Genomic DNA, 18,835 nt, shown 5'->3' with positions numbered 1-18,835 from the left:
CTGAATTCCATTTAACTATGCAGCCCTAGCCTTTGGCTTTCCCTGTAATCAGTGGTGGGAAATAAAAGGCAATTCCAATCATAGCTGGACTCTGCTGATTATAAAGCTCAGCTGACTGCACTCCTATCACAGATGATTCAGTTAAGTGCCTGTACAACTAAGTTAGGGGTGGATGATGTTAGTTGCTAATAGACTTTTCTAATCAGTGGGCTTACATCTCAGTGGAGCAGGTAAGGGTGCAGGGAAGTCTTGGGAACCATAAGCCAGTCAACCAAAGCTCTGGGAAAAGCCAGAGCCAGTCTTGTGAACTGGGAGCCTGGACACTGCATGCCTGCAAATAGCTGCTCCTCCAGTGTCCCACGAAAGAGAGCTGGTGTACAATTTCTATAAATGAAGAGGACTGCACCAAGGAAGTAACTTGCACATATCACTCATCTTAGGAAAATGACCCAGCAAATCTCCGAGTATTTGCTAATCTGTTCAGGTATTTAGCATGAGGGGATCCAGACTGGTGGTTCCCTGTACCTGCTACATTGTGGTAATTAATAGTAAAGGTATTTGTGGGCACGCAGCAAGGAGGAGACCTTGCTCCTCATTCAGCTTTACAGCCTGAATGGGCTGGGTAGGAGTACTGAATTCATATCCTGCAAATAAGTAATTTTACAACAGAGGAATTCCGTGGTTCCACCTCTCCTGAGCCAGAAAAGCCACAGCTGACACACCTTTTCAAAGTCTGCTCTCCTGACTTGTGGGCTGCTGGCAGGTTTATAAGACCATGTTTTAAATTAAGGGCAGATGCCAATACAATATATTGTTGTGCCACTGTATATAATAAAGATGACTGCCACCTTCTTGGAGATTATTTGCATTCCTAATCAGAGAAAGAATTTGGCTGAGCAAATTTGGGAGTCCCCAGGATGAAGGAAAAATTTCAGTAGAAATTTAATTGCTTGAAATGTATCAAGTTGCCATATTTTGTTTATTTCCTGAGATTCAATTACGAAAATTGCCAGCCTGCAACTCCAAATTGCATGACAACTGTTGAACTTACAGTCTCACAAGGATACTCACCCCAGAGCACAACAACACACACATTGCTCCACTACCCTAAAATAATATAAGCTGCCAGTAATTGAAAAGGGCAAAATAAACTCCGCACCTTCTTTATTCCTTGACTGGTATAATGAGGATGTCATTCTATTGTCTCCTGGGTGGGATCTCTTGCCATCTCAGTTGTTACAGGTTTTTTTCTAGACACGTTGGGTACATATATGGTTTCACTTCACAAAATGTCTCTGTGCCCTCACCAGTCTGTTCATCCTTGTCAAATCAGGATTTCACACATTGTTTTCTGCACATTCCCTAATCTTAGTGAAAGTTTCATTTCCCCAGCCCATTGCCATCGGCTATTAGTCTGGCACAAAACTCAAGCTCAAAATGAAAAAGATAAAACAGAGAAAAGTCAGCAGACACAGCTGCTATTGCTCTGCTTTCTCTTGTCACAGCTAACAAAAAGTGCTTAATAGCACCATTGTGTTACTTGTGTGCCAGGGAGACAACAAGGTGTATCCTGCCATGCCCTATGAATATTACCTATTCCTGAAATACTCTGTATCTGCCCATTAGTGTTTCCAAAGTTCACCATGGCATAGATGGAGCAAAGTTTCTTTGTCTAATGGATACAAACCAGCAATAACAATATGGTATTAGCCACTGTGGATGTTACTGACCAACAGGGTCACAGACAACACCTGGACTTACTCTAAGCTTTGACTGTTGAAATCAAAAGACCAAAGTCTTAAAATGACAATTCAAAATTTCACACATTGATAATTAATTTTTTTTTTTAATATGTTATGGCATTTTCATAAGAGCTTAGTTATTTGACAGACTTTTAGCATTTTTGCCTACTTGGTATCAGCAAAGTAAAGAAACTGAGCTTGTTTAGAAAAGAGACAAAATTATTTTGCATGACAAGACAAATATGTTTTAAAATGTAATGAAATACTGTCAATTTGTTTAAAAAAAAATTAGTGGCAGATTCTGGCTTCTATGGGTGAAGAACTCTCTTCTCTGGTTTAGAAAGGAATGATTTTCCTTTTAGCATTCAAATTTGCATGCCAATATACTTTGCATATAATTTACATATCATACTGTATCACAACCACTTTGTCTCTTATTGTAAAATCCAAGATCAGCTCTGAGCATTTCATAGCCAGGATTATTAAAATATTTTGTTAAGTCAAGTCTGAAGATAAGCTTTCACCCTGATGCTCCTGGAATTGCATACTAATGGACAGGAAAGGTGAGCGGCTGGTTCAAGCACTACGTTGGGCTTTGGGTCTGGTCCCAAATTTCTCACAAGCTTCCTTTCAAATTTGGACAATTTCATTCAATATCTCCGTAACTCAGATCCTTATTTGTAAAATAAGAAAAATGATAATTTTTATTGCTTTTCTTTTCTAATCTTGTCTTTTTGAGTGATTATCTGTAATCACTCAAAGGCAGTTTTCCTATCAGTCTAGTGTGGGCAGGCACCCAGTGAGATCCCAATCCTGTCTTGAAAGCATTACTGTAATGCCCCTGTTAATCAAAACTACTCAGCCTTTTTTCAATCAAATGATTTATGCAAAGAAATATCAATTTCCTGCAGAATGATTTTTTTTTTTCATAGATCCACACAAGTTTTCAGGAAACTTTAAATAGTTTTTTTTTTTCCTGAAAAAGACATGATTTTTGGTTAAAGTTCAGATGACAGAAAGCTTTACCACCATCTACAGTTTAGTATCAGAGCACTCCTATGGGAAACTTCACCTGCTTGACTCAGAACAAGGATCTTTGTATGAACAAGGAGCTGTGTTGAACAATTCCTATCCATCCCAGGTTCATAAACTTACTGGAATATTAAAATATTTACAAAAAGTGAAACAATTCCAGGAGGCTACTACCCTGTGTAGTTGATGAGGTTTAGCCCACATAGAAAAGCAGTGCAGAAAACCAGGGTATTCCTCCTTCTGCATAAGGACCTACACCTCCATTCTGTTCTGGGTCTCTCTTGGGCTTCTATCATGAAAAAGTAGGATTTCATCCAAACGGGAAACCAGCGATGCTCCGCAATATCAAAAAGCTCTGCAGCACACAGAGCCGTATCCTGCTGAACATTAGTAGGTGTATACAGGGCACTTTTGGTGGAAACTCAGAGTGTGTGTTCTGAAGCTGCCTGTAATACTTCAGCAGTGTGAAGCAGAAGCTCCCAGCAGCAGCAGAAGTTGATTGGAAATGGGACCCAGGACCACAGCTGAGGGCCATGAAACACCTGAAGCCTCTTCCTGACCTGTGGCAAGAGCTCAAGGACATTATATAATACAAAGTACCGTAAACAGCTAAAACAGGTTGCAGAGGTTAGTGGTGTGAGTACTCACACTGTATTGGATATATTGCTTACAAGTAGCAATGCACTGCTTATTTCCAGATACTATCTTGAGATGTCTTATGGATTAATGCTTCTCTAATCAACAGATCATCATCATCATCTCTCCTCTTAAGACAAACTCGAATCAGCATTTCAGTGGAAGCTACTGTAACAGATTTTATCTTTTTTTCCTAAATATTCATCTATTGTAGCTAAAGTTACTTGTTATATATGAAGAATTCCCAATTCTCTCCAGGATGAAACAGTCATTATTTATGTTAAAATTAATAGCAAAATGTGTAAGAAGGTGAGTGAATGAAGAAGAACTTGGATTAAGTAGTGCTGGTTAACCTCAGCGCAGACTGCTGCTGTTCTGCTGTAGAACGTGATGAACTTCACAGGGTCAATTTAGTGTTCTGGGAAAAAGCAAAAAGAAAAAAGGCAGCTCTGGTTCTAAGGAACACCCTGGTCATATGGGTAACAGTTAAGAGGGGCCATTCATACTCTCAGGTGTACATCTTGGTAGTGCAGGTAGCACTAGAACAGGCAACAGGAATAATGGGGTTTCCCAGAAAATTTCTAACTACCTTACATTATCTGGCACCTGTGTGCCAGACACCTGTACGCTGCTGAACACCCATCTGCTATATATGCTACATGCATTTCTTTTCTTTTTCTTTAAGCTTGGCAAAGGAGTTGATTAGGAAGATAAAGTCTCTGAAAAACATTTTGGACAAAGATGCCAGCACAGATTGTACAGTAAAAGATATCAGGTCTGCCAGTACATGCACACCACACTCTGCAGGCTGCTTATACTTGCCTCTCAATGATTTATTGCACAAATTACTGGAGTTCTGAAATAGTACAAGCCATATCTCCATATTTCTATTTGGTATAGATTTGATAACGCAAGGATGCAACCTCCTCAACAAGCAATATTTGTATTCTAGCTAGTCTTTTTTCTTGGTCAGTGAGAATATCCTTTCTTTCGGAGCAGTTGCTGCTTATCTTTCCTCTCTGCTCTCTCCTGCTACAGGCAATATAGCTGAATGCTGCTGATATGATTTTTGTCCCATTCTAAATCTAAAAAAGATACCTTTTGTATGACAGTTTCCCCAAGTATTAAATAAACTCACTGATGGTATTTTGCGTTTTAAAAGGACTAAGTCACATTGCTTGTGTGTGCACAGCTATCAGCAGCTAGATGAAACCGTCTAGTGTCCAGCAGCACTCACAACTCTTGTAGGTGGATCTCAGAAAACACAATACCCTTCCAAAAAAGGATGTGCTCATATATACTTTTATATATATATACATGCAGTTACTTGTAAAATCAGAACCTTAATGATATATTTACTTTTTAAAAAAGGTCATAAACCCCCCAAGAAGTACAAGGAAGGACACAAGATTACGTACAACTACTGGCTTCAGTAATAATAATTAAAAGAAAAGTATTTCAAGGCAAACACTTCTTTTAGGACTAACCAGATTTTTGTACTAGTGTAGAAAAAAAGTTATTAAGAAATATTTTTAACTGACTATTTTAACAGACAAGTATATTGAACATATTAACTGATATAGAAAACGTACTACTCTCACATTTGGATAAACTAAGGTACATTTTATTCACATGATACCTGCAGTTGGCAACTGCCTGACTCTTCCATTCAGTGCACAGTACACAAAATAGAAGTTACCTCTTCAGGTTGTGCATATGCACACACAGATACATAGATACACATGCAAAACCCTAAAGCAACATAGTGCACTTATCTTCTTCCCATTTTTAGATCATACATATTTCATTAAGCTTCATGCAGAGTGTCTTCTGATTTATGGTAATTGTCAACAAAAGCAAAAAATGCCTACAGTTTTAACCCTGGAGTACTGGGGATTTAACTGGGATAAAATTAAAATGTTTATGGGGGAAAAAAAACCCCATAACAGCCTAAGCCACTGGGAGCTTGACCCTTGAGATGTTGTCAATTTTTTATTTTATTTTATTGTGTTTGTTGTCTGTAGAGGCAGATGCCAGAAGCAACATCTGATGTACTGGACACGTCCAGTGTTATCCCAGCATCCTCATGGCCTGGAGGACTTGGAGTGAGACTAATTTCCATATCAAACCCAATTTAGATGAAACATCTTGGTTTAAAAAAAAAAAAAGCCAGTGCATCAATAGCCCCTTGATTAGATTTTCATCTCCTGAGCAGACAACTATGAATATTTATTACCATGAATGCAGATTTCCCTCTTTCCATTGCTCTGATCTTGAATATTACCCACTGCTAATTTTTATGAAAATTTGGGCAACATAATGTTTTCACATAAACTGACAGTTCTTGAGATAATCCCGTTATTGTTTGATGGGAAATGACAGTTTCCGCTTATTCATGTGTTAACGAGGGATTAAATATTGTTTTCCATCACCGTAATCTAAGATGGACTGGAAATTAAAATTCGAACATTGTGCATTAGCAGAGCTTTGAGGAATAGAATTTGTTTGCATTCACTTAGTAAAGATCTGTAAATTAACAGTTTAAAAATCCAGTGAAAACCATACCATAAAAATGGCACTGATGTTTGTAAAATGAAGTCGTTACTCTACCTGCTAAAGGTAAAGATCCAGAGAGAGAAACAGTTTGCAAAATGGCATCCCTTTGCAAGAGCAAGGTGCACAGTGAGCTGCTGTCAGCCCCAGTGGTCTTTGGGCATGAATGGACTGTCATTCTTCTGTGGCACAGAATCATGTCCCTTTTCCTTGTCACAGGTTCTGATATTCAAACACTTGATATAATCAGATCACATTGAAAAAATCCTCTATCATAAATCTATCAGTAACAGTAAAAGCAGTCATACTGACCCAGGAGCTGTTTTCATGCATGCCAAAGTGCTGTGCTCACACCCTATCCAGGTCTTGGCACGCAGTACATAGACACATATAATTCTTCACTGAAATGGGTATTTTGCTGGAGCTGCAGTATACAGATATAATGGATCAGTTATCTCCTCAATGCTCATGCCTAATTCCCAGCAATGCAAATCAGAGATACCTATATGTACCAAAGTGAAAATAGAGACCTATGGGTGGCATTCATGAGCCACCATTACATTGCTGTTTCAACAGAAGCTTTGAGTTAAGTAGGTTTGCAATTCTACTAAAAAATGCCCCAACATCTCCCTTTCATACCAGTCAAAGTGCAAATAATCCTAAAACTATGCTTAGTCAAAGCAACTCAAACATCTACCTAACCAAACATCAAAACTATCTCATTAGGATAAATATTGCTGATTCATGGAAATAAGTAACAAACCAGCTGCAACAAAACTAATTTAATAGGAATTCTCATGGTTGAATTTGGAACCTTGTTAAAAATATTCTGACTAAGAAATGATGTCATGTGTACAGCACATAAAGCCTTGCATTCTGAAGGATGCTGAAGTGATGGACGGGCAGCAGCACTATAGCAATGTTGCCTCTAAGGATGGAAACTCAGTGATGTACAGGTGCAAAACTGTTCTGGGCAGGACAAAGGAGAATGCGCTACCAAACCTTCAGCCTTCCCAGAAAGCACATCTGATCTAAAGTTTTGCAGCCTAGTTCTAAAAAACCTGCAATAAATGGCACAGCAATTCTTGTAAGTAGATAGGAAAAAAAAAGTCACTAGCTGCAGCTGAAGCTTTAATTCTTAGGGAAACACATGCCTTAAACACCTGTGCTACAAGGCAGACCACTCTGGAACTGCCTGCTGGGAACGGTCCCTGGCCCAGATCTTGCTTAGATTTAGAAGCAAAACAGCCTAGAGTACAAGCTGGCACAGGACGCGATGTGAGTGACCATGCCAACAATTACAAGTACAGATGAATGTAGGACCATGACAGGCTCTGTGCCCTGTTCTTGTTTATTTTGCTAAGGCTGACATAGATATAAGGCCCCTGATGCCAGGGATTTATACACAAAGGTTGGATGTCTCACAGCTTGAATCTTAGTTCAAGACACTTACCCTCCTAATGCCTACAGAACGAGAGCAGAGGTCCTGGCACATGGCTTACCATGTTGAACTGGAGAGGAGCATTTGCTTCCCAGGGACTGCTAGAGAGAGGGCTGAGGGGACGGGATCTGCTACCTCCTCCTCTTCTCCAACAGTTAAATCTGTGTAGATAACTATGTAAATAGTTAAATAGCTTGAAATCCCTGTGTTCCTGCCAGGATCAAGCTCTTGCCTCTGGAGGTGGAAGAATCTCCCTTGTCACAATTTCTGACCAGTTCTATCACTCAAACTTCAGATGGTTAAAGAGAATTTAATCTTAATCCACAGTTTACCCAGCCAACCCATTACACCACTAACAATTTTGTTTTCCTTTGAGTCATAATGAACTGGCTGCGGGTAGAGGGAGGATGCTGAATTTCATGAATCAGTGAGATAACTAGTACAAACAATCATGTTCTCCTATGTAAAGATCCTACATGCCTTCTTTATATATATAACAAATGCAGGATGCCAAATCACAGGGTAGATGATAACTGATTTTTAAGCAGAATTACCCTGCAGTTTGCTTTATGTAGTCAGTACTACTATCTAAATCTCCTTTCTCTACATATCCATGATGGTTTGTAAGGGAAACTGCTTTAAAAACAATGGTATGACACGGCCTAAAACCAAGACAAAACCTTAAAACAATCATATGCTACTTTTTTAACAGAACAACGTTAACAAAGACAAAAAGGAACAACACTGGTAGGATGCATAAGTTCCTGAAGCCACAAGGCAAACCGTATCTTGTTTCATTTTACATGATTCTGAATAAAAATTGAATTGCTTTAGTTGCCATGACAACTGCCACATCACTTGGCACTTCTGCTCCTTTAAATCACACAGTGCTACTGTAAAGGAATTCATGAAACAACATGACACTTGAATACTTGTGCTTTTTATACTGTTTCAGGAGGAAAACATAAATCAATATAGACTGATAGTTGTCTCTGAAAATCAGGTTTGTTGTATTTTTCTTAACATTATAATCTCCTCATTTCCTTGTCGTGATCTTTAAAAATTTGTAAAGAAGGTGGAGGGCGTTGTCACAATCAGAGCACAAGGAAAGAAATTACTACTGACACCTGATTTCCAAACTGAAGCTGTGACCTGTCATTCAGATGTCAAAATACCTCTGCTATGCAGTATTCAAATCAAATACAGGGGATAAACATTGGAACTTTGCCCCTCCACAACCAGAGACAGTGTGATATGTGACAGAAGACAGTCTCAGTAGCATCCAGGCATCTCTTTAAACTTAGCAGTAGCTTAAAAGGAAAGTCTAACTATATACTTAAAGATAAAGCATATTCTAAATGTTTGCAGAATTGGGGCCATGATTTATGTTGTTTTAGTATGTTCCGTATATGACATGCAGTCACAGAAGGTATATGACAAAATAATGTGGTAAAATTATATACATATTCATGCTGCATATTTTTTGTTTTTATTTTGCTGTTTATTAACACTCTGGATGCAATTTATTTGAAAAGCAGCCCTTTAGTGGGCTGTGTACCATAATGAATAGTTAATAAATAGCATTACCATTATCTCTAAATACTGACTAAAATGCATTTTGCAAAAACATACAAGATCTTAAATAAATGAGCCATAGAGCTCCATCATTCTCTTTGGAGAAATTTAATGTTCTGTTTAGTTTTATTCCTTAAGGCTTGTGAAGCATTACTTCTAAACGTTACTGTATGACTAACTTCTGATTAGCATCACTTTACTATACAAGTATACTCACAGAACTGTAATAGTCAGATATTATTCACTGTCAGTAAAACTCCATAAAAGTAGTATATCAGTAGTAACATTCTATGTAAAATATAGTCTATGAATTTTTAAGGGTTACACAGCTTTAGATGCTGCAATTTGTGTGTGTGGGATAAGGTGAATCTTCCTCATTGTGCCTTCACCAAGAATATTTCTAGGATTGTACTCCTTAAAGTGTTTCATTTCATGTTTTCTTCTTTATATATATATAGCCTTCAAGTTACATGCCTTAAAGCAAAGACCCCCTCTGTGACCTGATGCATGCCTTGCCCATAGCAATGTGTGCTGCTCCAGAACACTGTCCTCCTGGAAATCTCTGTTAACTGCTAATCAACACAGCCACAGTGATCAGCGAGAGCCAGCAGCAAGGGCTGTCTGCAGGATCTCCAATCCCACATCTCACGTTACAGGAAAAAATTAATTTGTTGATCTCAAAGCCATGGGTTTTGTAGGAAAAAATACTGAAAGCAGACTCATGGAAAAAGCCCTCCCTGGTGTGCCCTGGTGCAGGAGTGCTTACACTGTAATGCAGAGGTGTATTCCCTCATATGCACCTGTGTTGAGCTTCAGCCCAATTAGTTCTGCCAAGAGGAGGGTGGGTTTCAACAAAAGTTGAAAAACTTAGCTGTGACGGGCTAAAACTGGAATATTTATGCATGCACTGCTGCTATTCCTACACTGCGGTCAGTACCAGAGCTACCCTAACTGACCTTGGGTACAGCATCCCTTCCCATCCCAGTTTACCTCTGGGCATGATGGGTGCTCCAGATCAGGAGTGTTTGCTGAGTGCCCAGATGTCACTGTAAGAAAGGCAGCTGGAGTTAGTTTGGTCTTTACAAGCCAAAATCCAACCCTCAGCATTCTACCTAGTAGTCAGAGATCAGAAAAAAGCTGACACCTTATTCTACAGGAACTGCAAATGATTTGTCAAGTTCTGCACTCACTCCCATTTTTTATGGATTTCCAATGTCATACTGGGTAAAATGTGGATACACAGACATTAATGACAAAATTTGGCAACATTAAGGCAGATAAGTTAGAAATCCAACTCCTGCCTCAAAGATGCTTGCACAACCCTGGAAACTCTTATCATGTCCTCTAGCTTCTCTAGAGTTTTTAAATGCAGACTTCTTTATTGTAGTAACATCACTTTATGCAACATCAATGTAATTCTACAACTATCAAGATATCTATAAATGAGAACAACCTGAAGCATGTCAAAATATCACTACTCTATTTTAGAACATCTAGAGGTATGGCAGTGTTCATTTTGCATATATTTTGGGTTATCTCCATTTGGTTTAGAAAACTATTCTAATTCTTATGTCTGCTATATGAGAACTATGATTCAAATTTTACAAACAAAGTTACAATTCCAATGATGATTCTGTTTTATGCAGCCCTACTGGGAAATTGAAAGACTTAATTTAAAATAATGTTTTCTGGAGTGGGTACTGTTTTAACAGTTCAAGACAGAAACAGTGCCATTGCCTCAGCTTGTTTCAGGCTTTGATTCAGAACATTTATTATTCACAGACTCTTAGCCTCCAAAACCTGATTTGAATCATTACACTTTCTCGAGCCACTGGAGAGCCTAACCTGTTACTCTGAAATTGTGTGGAAAACAAATTTCAGCCAACAGCTGGATAAACAGTTATTTTTCCATGCCACAGCAACTGCATTTGAACCATTATTTGAAATTTTCTTAAACTGGAGCTGGACTTGAACCAGACAAACTCCAGTTACAGCCAACCTCAGCATGGAATTGAACAGAAAACTGCTGCACTTTTATAGTAATTCAAAAGTCTTCTGTGATGAGGAAGAAGTGGTTATGTTCCTAAAGGATGCGGAAGGAATTCCAGGTTACCCAGTGAACTCTGTGTGGGGCTGTGGTTCATGGTGCTTACCGAGCTCCCTTGGGCTGGAGAGCAGCTCCTGGATACAAGTCCAGTTGGAATCGTGTTTGCCTGGGACTGGGGATCCCAGCCCTGCTGAATCCTGAACTCAGCGGGAGTCAGGTGGAGCTGTGCTGCTCTAAGGAGGCTTTCGCTCCGTGTGAGACCGAACGCTGTCCCAAAGATATCATAGGGGTGCTTAGCCACGCAAAGCAACAAATTCAAGATGTATTTCTGCAAAATGCAATGGTCCACGTCAAATTGGAAGATAGGAAAATGGAGTTATGGGTCCTGCTTAAATGCTGTTTAGCTCTTCAGGTTTTTTACCAGTACTATGCCTCTTACGGTATTATGCAAATATACACATAGATAACACTTACGTTCATACACTCACATATGCTCAACTAGAGGAGGTTCTTGAACTTCTAAAGATGACCTTAGGACTTCAGAGATTTATTTCATGTGTGGGAGATCAAAAGAAAATACCTCAAAGACGACACCAGCTTTACTGTATCTGAATAACCAAGAAGGTGTGAAAGAGCTCATGATGAATTTAGCTGGTGCAAACATCATGCATGACAATGACTCAAATCTTGGAAGGCTACTGTATGGAGTTTTAGAGATGTTATAGGTGCTGGAAAACTCCAAACAGAAGATAAACATCTTAGGAAATATAATTCCAGAGGCAGTCAGCACTACAGCAATGCACACATCCCTAGGATTTCAATGTTGGCAGTGGTTTTCCCTACAGTGGAGTTATTCCTGGTTTTCTAGTATAACAGCCTTCTTTCAAACCAGATAGGTGCCAAAATAATTAGCACTTTAAGAGCGATACACAGCACATTGAGCTCCAGTCCAAGTCTATTGAATACTCTGTCAGCAAATGTTGGATGTTGAGGTGGATGTGCTGTGGAAGTCCCAGTATGGGTCTGTTCCACTATGACCTGAAGGAAGCTCTGCTTACCCACAGTCCAGACAACGCTTTGCACTATATCATCCAAACCTTCCCATGAAACATATAGAACATTTAAGTCAACATCCTGACACATGAGCAGCTTCTGACACTGCAGCTCAGGAACTCATTTTTAATCCTGCTAAAGCAGAGCCTCTCCTATGTTGATGCAATGCAGCTAACCTCAGCTCTATCCCAGAAAACTCACTGAAGCTGCGGAAATCTTTTGTATGACATAAAGATGATGAATTGTATTGTAGCTGTGGTAGACTCCAGACCCGTGTTGTTAATGACTACATAGCACATGTTTATGCAGTGACATAAAAGCAATTCATCACCCCTCCCTGGACTTCACTGAATGGCTCAGTAAATTTGGTATGAATTTTATAATCTGTTGTTGGTTTTGAAATGCTTTTCTTGAGATGGAAAGTGAGAGATTGAGAAGCTCTGAGAAGCATTTACCTTTACAAAGAGGCAGTTTCCTTCTACTGCACCCAAGGCCTGGGTAGTCATTGGTGTCTACACATTCCTTACTGAGGCACAAATCCTGTCATCATAGACCAACACCTAAACCAGATTCTACTGTCCAGAGCAACACCGGAATTATTGCTGAGCTTAGAACAATTCCTGCATTTGTTTATACAGCTGCTCCATTTGCCACTAGTATCTCAGCTATATTTCTCTTGAGCTATTTCAGATAAGAACGTTGCCATGCAAAATTAATCCTTTTTGTTTTGCAGTCCTGCAAGTAAAGATTATATATCCATTAACTTTGCCATGAATCTGACCCACTATTCAAACAAAAAGGCCATTTCTCATTCTGAAAAAAGATTTTTTTTCTAAGTACTTCTGATTTGAGCATCTTGACTTTGATTTACAGTTACCTTTACATATAATTCTATTCCTACTTGTGAAGAAAAAAAAAAATCCTTATTCAACAAAAGGCTCCTTCATTATGTTAAAATATGTACTTTCTATTGTTTTAACACTGTTAAACACCAGGGTGAATAAAAAACAAACTGCAAAACTGGATTAACAGAGTTAGATTTAACCTGACATAGCCTGAATCTGATACCCCATCAACAAAGAAACAGCTTGGTTACAGCACTCCATTATTTTTCATGTAGGTGAGACTGCAGAAATGTATTCATTATGTACACAATCATATCTGATAAGTCTTAGAAAGGGGAATGTACACAGCTGGGAGAATCCACATGCAACAAAATATATAAGCAGCTGATAAATGTTCTTCCATCACCTTAATGCTCCAAACCACTTGGTTCTTTCGTTGCTGATCACCAATTATCAGATGTAACCTGGAATATCTTTAGGCCAAAATCCCCTCAGTTAATTGATTTTCAAATTTTGCCTTCTAAAAATAAATATTTGGCAGAGTATAAAGCACAACCTTCTGTCAAAGTCTTTATTAATCCAAGTAGTATCACCAGTTTTTTAAAAAGCTATGATAGCCTAAAGGCATGGGAGATGAGTTCTGCTTACTAAACCAAGCACAAGAACCAGATCAGGGAGATCGCTAACCTAAAAACTTGTTCGTTTTCTCCAGTTCTATTAGCTGGTCTTAAAAAAAGCTAAAGTCCTCGAGGCTATGTCTCCAGTATATCCTTAGAATACCACCGTTACAACAACGCTAGTACTACAATGTGGATTAATAATGCATTTAGCAGGTGACAACTTCTTGCATTTCAAGTATTCCAAAATGCTTGCTTTCTCCATTGACCACATATGAGACAACAATTCATTTAAGAGTAAGTGTATGAAGTGAAGTGGGCTTTCACTTTCCAGCTGACTTTGAAGCCAGCTGGAATTCACTCAATGGCTGGAATTGGACAAAACACATGGAGGTATTTCATTAGCATGAGAAATCCTGTTAGGTAAACTTTTACTGCTTGTGGCTTCCACAGTCTGTGCCACAGTCCTGGTCGTCCTGTCACTTAGCAGAAGCCAGGGCTTGTGGACAGCACAAACAGGCTTCAATCTGGCTTGAAATCAGGACACAGCCTGAGGTGCACAGCCACGCTCCATGATACACTTCCCAGCTCTTGAATTATGCACCTTTAAGAACCTCGACTAGTTAAATCAGCTCAAGTCAAGGAGAGATGCTGGTTTGCATTTTCTGATGGTTTCACCTATGTGTGTTTCCACATTCTAGTTCTTACAGCTTTGACCCTGGGCATCTCAGCAGGTCTCAGTGTTGGTAAATCTTCAGGACAAAGTCTTTTAATAATGTGAATAAAGTTACACTTTAATAATGTGAATAAAGTTACACAAAGAACCTCAGAAATCCTGGCAAGTTAAGTTCTTAGGCATGAACTGATAAAAATTAGAAATATAGAAAATGAAAATCAGTAAAAAAAGAAAAAAAGTAAATTCTTTCAGTATATTAAGTTAGTAATTCATTATTCTTAACACCGAGAATAATGTAATCACAAGAAAAAGGCATTTGTCTAGCCCTGTGAGCATTCACCACTATCAAAATTACTTAAATGAAAAGGAGAAAAAAGATAACTGTGTACACAAAATTAGCACGAGAATTAGCAATCAACTGTAGTTCATACAAGGTTCTTAGCAGATAGCATCATCTTTATTAATAAATGATGAACTGCTTAGTGGAGTTTTTGCTTAGTGATATCACCATAATAACAGACACATGTTTTATTTATGTTTCAAGTTACATCCAAAATAAGCAAGTCATTCACTGTCAGATTCCCTCTAACATCTGAAGACTCTTTACCCCAAATTTAAACTTTCATTGATCTAGACGAGATAGCACTCCATCAAAACCAAGGGGAATAATACGATGACTTCAGTTGCTGTGCACATCTTTGGGGATTTTGTTTCTGTGATACAACAAAGCAAAAACCCGCATTTCTTAAAGCCGGCTGCACTTTTCTTATAAGGATGGTATTTTTTTCTCTGTGGGATACAGTTCTATTTGTGCAGCAGATTGTATTTTGACAGATGCAACTGTATCATAAAAAGGCCCTTAGCACTATCAGACTGGTAGCTCACAAATGTTCATGAGCTCCAGGATTTCTTGAAAAAAACCAACAATTAAAATGTTTTTGAGAGTGTAAAAAGCCCCCAAGCCACTTACCTCCCCCACACCAGTCTGCAGAATTTTCAGTCCAGTTGTTTTTTCAAGCTTCTCTTTGTTTATGGCTGTAAGGAAAATGAGATTGAAAGAGTTACAGGAAAGCTGGAATATGCATGTTTTTGCAGCATTTATGATGTAACTGACCTGCTTTCCTCCATCAGTAAATTCATGAGGGTTCCTTCTTATGCCACCTATGGAATATCTTTCACTGATAGCAACTCTGCTAGTCAGTTTTATAAATGGACAGGTATGCCACTAATTGTTCATTATTATGTGAAAAAGAAAGCCAAACTGATTCTAGTTCCTTTGCATACACAGCACCACACAAACTTATATACAATATGTTTGGGAAATTCTCTTCAGTGGAAACTTCCCACTCTTTTGCTTGCAGTGAAGAGCAGGGCAGCACCTTGCCATTACCACAGCACTGTCACTGTGTAGGACATTTCACAATAAATAGACCCTTATCTAGCAGGTAAGATAAATAGTTTATTTCACAACATTGGGATGCAACTCAAAATGTTTTCTTTTTTTGAAATTTAGTTTTTTTCCTATTTATGAGCTTCTATACCAGTAAAAGCATTAAAAAAAAAAAAAAAAAAAAAAAAAAAGCAATCCAGCATAAATCAGCTAAACACAAACAGAGGTAGTAATCACTAAGACTACACTTATACTTGAAAACCCAAACATGCCCAGGGCATGAAGCTGAGCACTATCTTACCAGTGCCCATATTTTTCAGTCATTGCTATGGTCTTCACAAGATTTTGGCCTTTGCCTAGCAGCATTCTCACAAAACAATGCTCAACCGCAGCTCTGGGGACAGTCCAAGGATGAGATTATTCCCACCTAGGGGTATAGGTAAGGTCATCCAGTTTTGGATGGGAGGACTTTAACCTTCTAGATGCAAATTGTGACAGTGGGACTCTTGGCCAAAACCCAGGCAGATGGCTTGATTTATTTGTGAATAGAAATGAAGCCTTGTAGCCTTGTTAAACTCTCCTCCCTTCAGCAGTCTAGTCATTAACTGTGTAACCCAAGTGAGTCATCTAGGTTCTCTCCGCAGTCAATGGAAAGGGATGAACATTTAATATGATGAGTCATCCCACATATCTTACACGCATCTGCAGGCACCTATCTCTTTCGTTTGATTATGGACACAGTTTGGACAGACTCAGCTTTTCAGTTTAAGTTGCCTAAAAGAAACATTCCTACCAGAAAGGACAAGAAGTATGCTAGAACATATTGTACACTGTAAGTTTACATAAAAATACCAACAGAGATTAATATATTTTTCTTTCATTTGTAAAAAATGCTCTTTAATTGTTGGCATTTGAGACATATTCATAGCAGATCAGAGTGCAGCAGACGGTTCTCAGAAGCAATATTACTGTGAGCTGAGAATTCAGTTTGTTTAAAGTGCAACACAAATGACTCACATTTATTTCAGAGATGAGGTGTATTATTAGGGCTCGATCTCACCTCATACATCCAAAATATGGAAAGATTTTGGTAAGTGCTTTTAAGTGCAAAGACTCGAGAAGTGAAACTGTAATACAGAGAAACTTTTCTGACTGCCTTCAGCAAGGGATGAACATTGCCTGTGATTCAAATGGAGAGGAAAGTCCTGCCCACATTTTAGGCCCCTGCACAGCTTCACTTTTGCTTCTTTTTAATATGCTACCAATTAAGCAGATAGGAACATGGAGTCCCAAGTTAAGAAAGCTGAAATGCATGTTTTGTTGGATGACAGCCTAGAAAACTTACACAATACTCACATACTTAACACTTATGCCATGCTTTACATATTTACAAACATTTATTCCACTCAGAGTCACAGGGACCACATGAGGAGAGTTGCCTGGACCAGGCAATTTGAGTTTACATTTTCACTGTGTTGTATATGTTGTGCAGTATGGATTTCCAAAACATAAGTAAATCTTTGCCAGCAAGCTTGATTTTCAGCCTTCCAATGGACTCTGGACTATGTTACTTCACTGATGGCTGATGACCTGCCATGTCTAACAGCATTATCCCTTTTGGATGTGCCATTTTGCTGCAAAGTTGTGCCATGCTACCACACTGACCACATCACACCCAGCATACAACTTAAAGGTAGATTTCTACTGAATGAAAATATGTAGAAACCTCCATAGCCTCCTTCAAAGAAACCAAGTGGTCCAACAAATGATTCTTTGGTAGCTTAAGATAAAGAAAACTACACAGCAGAGTGGCTGCAAAATGAATGGGTATAAGTACGCAACAAGGCTTAAATCCCAGTGTGTAACTTCCTACCACATGAACAGTTAATGGAAAATATTGGGTCTGCTTAATCACCAGATTTTATAATTACTATCACATATTTGACCTCCTTTTTATAGGTTTCCTGCAGACTTTAATTACTGAAGCTTTGATATTAAAAAACAAAAAAAAAGTTTACTTAACACCCCCTTCCCACCCTGATATTGGCTAAAACACAAAGGACAGCTCTACCAGCCGTGCTAACATAAAGCCTGCCAAAATTAGGAGCCACGAAGACAACGACATGTTATTGATTAAATCATAACCTGAAAATGGTCAAGCTCGGGCACTGTCAGACTGCAGAGAAAGACAGAGCAGACTGTCTCCGGCATGTTCACTCCAGGCATGTACAGGAGCGCATTGTAGCTAACCTTGAACTCCACAAGCAGCTCAGGAAGGTCAAGAAATTCTGTCAAAAACAGTGGTGCTGAAGCTGAAGCATCAACTACATATCAAGCAGCTGCCTCAAGATGGGGAACAGTGAATGTAACTATTTAAATTTTTCTGTGCATAACTGTAATTGAGAATTTAAGACAGTAAACAAGAGTCGATAGCCTATAGATAGGTGAGGAAAAAGTGGTGGGAAAACCAATTCAGATATTAAGAACAAGGCACTAATCCTTTGAAAATTGGCCAACATTTATAAAAAGTATTTTAGTTTACAACCTGCTAGCTTTTATTCCAATACAAATATACAGCAGATGATGTTTCTGTTTCAAATTTTATGAACTGGAAATGATAATTCTGGGTAACACGGTATATTGCACATTCCATCAAAGTTGATTTTTTATGGCCACAGTTTAAAGTCCTGAAATACTAATGGAGACCTGACAAACTCATCAGCACAGAGGCATAATAAAAACAGCTATGCAAAAAAAGGCAAAAATCTCCAGACTAACTCAGTTAGCAACATATAAATCCCTTTTTTTAATCTTCCACTGAAACAAAAAGAGCTTCCAAACACACAAAAAAGGAGGCCTTTAAATTAAATTCACTAGATGAAGGATATGCAAATTACCTGAAGAAGCGGAGCCCTATAATGTTCTCAAAATTCTGCAATAGCCTATTTAATTAGTATTTTAATTTATCAGAATAATTCTTTGCACTTGACAATTTATGCAGTATTCCATATAATTAAGCACGTAGCTACAGTGGAATAATTTTGCCTACTCTCTGTATACCAGTTATTTTAACCTGAAAGAATCTGTGGAAGTCTCTTCTGTGATCTAAATTACAATGGGGACAACTTAATGGCTTTTCTCTATTACAGGGCATGATGAGGGTGTTACTGAGTGTTTAAGGGTAGGGATTGTTACCGTTCGTAGGCTTCACTAACCTGAGGGAGCTCT

At 38.6% G+C, this 18,835-nt stretch overlaps 1 protein-coding gene across 1 annotated transcript in view; it reads right to left on the bottom strand.

The window, feature by feature from the left end:
• Positions 1-18,835, bottom strand: part of PTPRN2 (protein tyrosine phosphatase receptor type N2) — a 663,537-nt gene that overhangs the window by 224,734 nt on the left and 419,968 nt on the right. Inside the window, exon 12 of the mRNA XM_056337581.1 lies at positions 15,188-15,252. Within this exon, the coding sequence (XP_056193556.1) occupies positions 15,188-15,252 (65 nt within the window). The remainder of the gene's footprint in view (positions 1-15,187; positions 15,253-18,835) is intronic.

The sequence above is a fragment of the Falco biarmicus genome, chromosome 4 (genome assembly GCF_023638135.1).
Source record: "Falco biarmicus isolate bFalBia1 chromosome 4, bFalBia1.pri, whole genome shotgun sequence".
NCBI lineage: Eukaryota > Metazoa > Chordata > Aves > Falconiformes > Falconidae > Falco > Falco biarmicus.
Note: the sequence above shows the minus strand (reverse complement) of the source record. Positions and strands in the feature narration are given on the sequence as shown.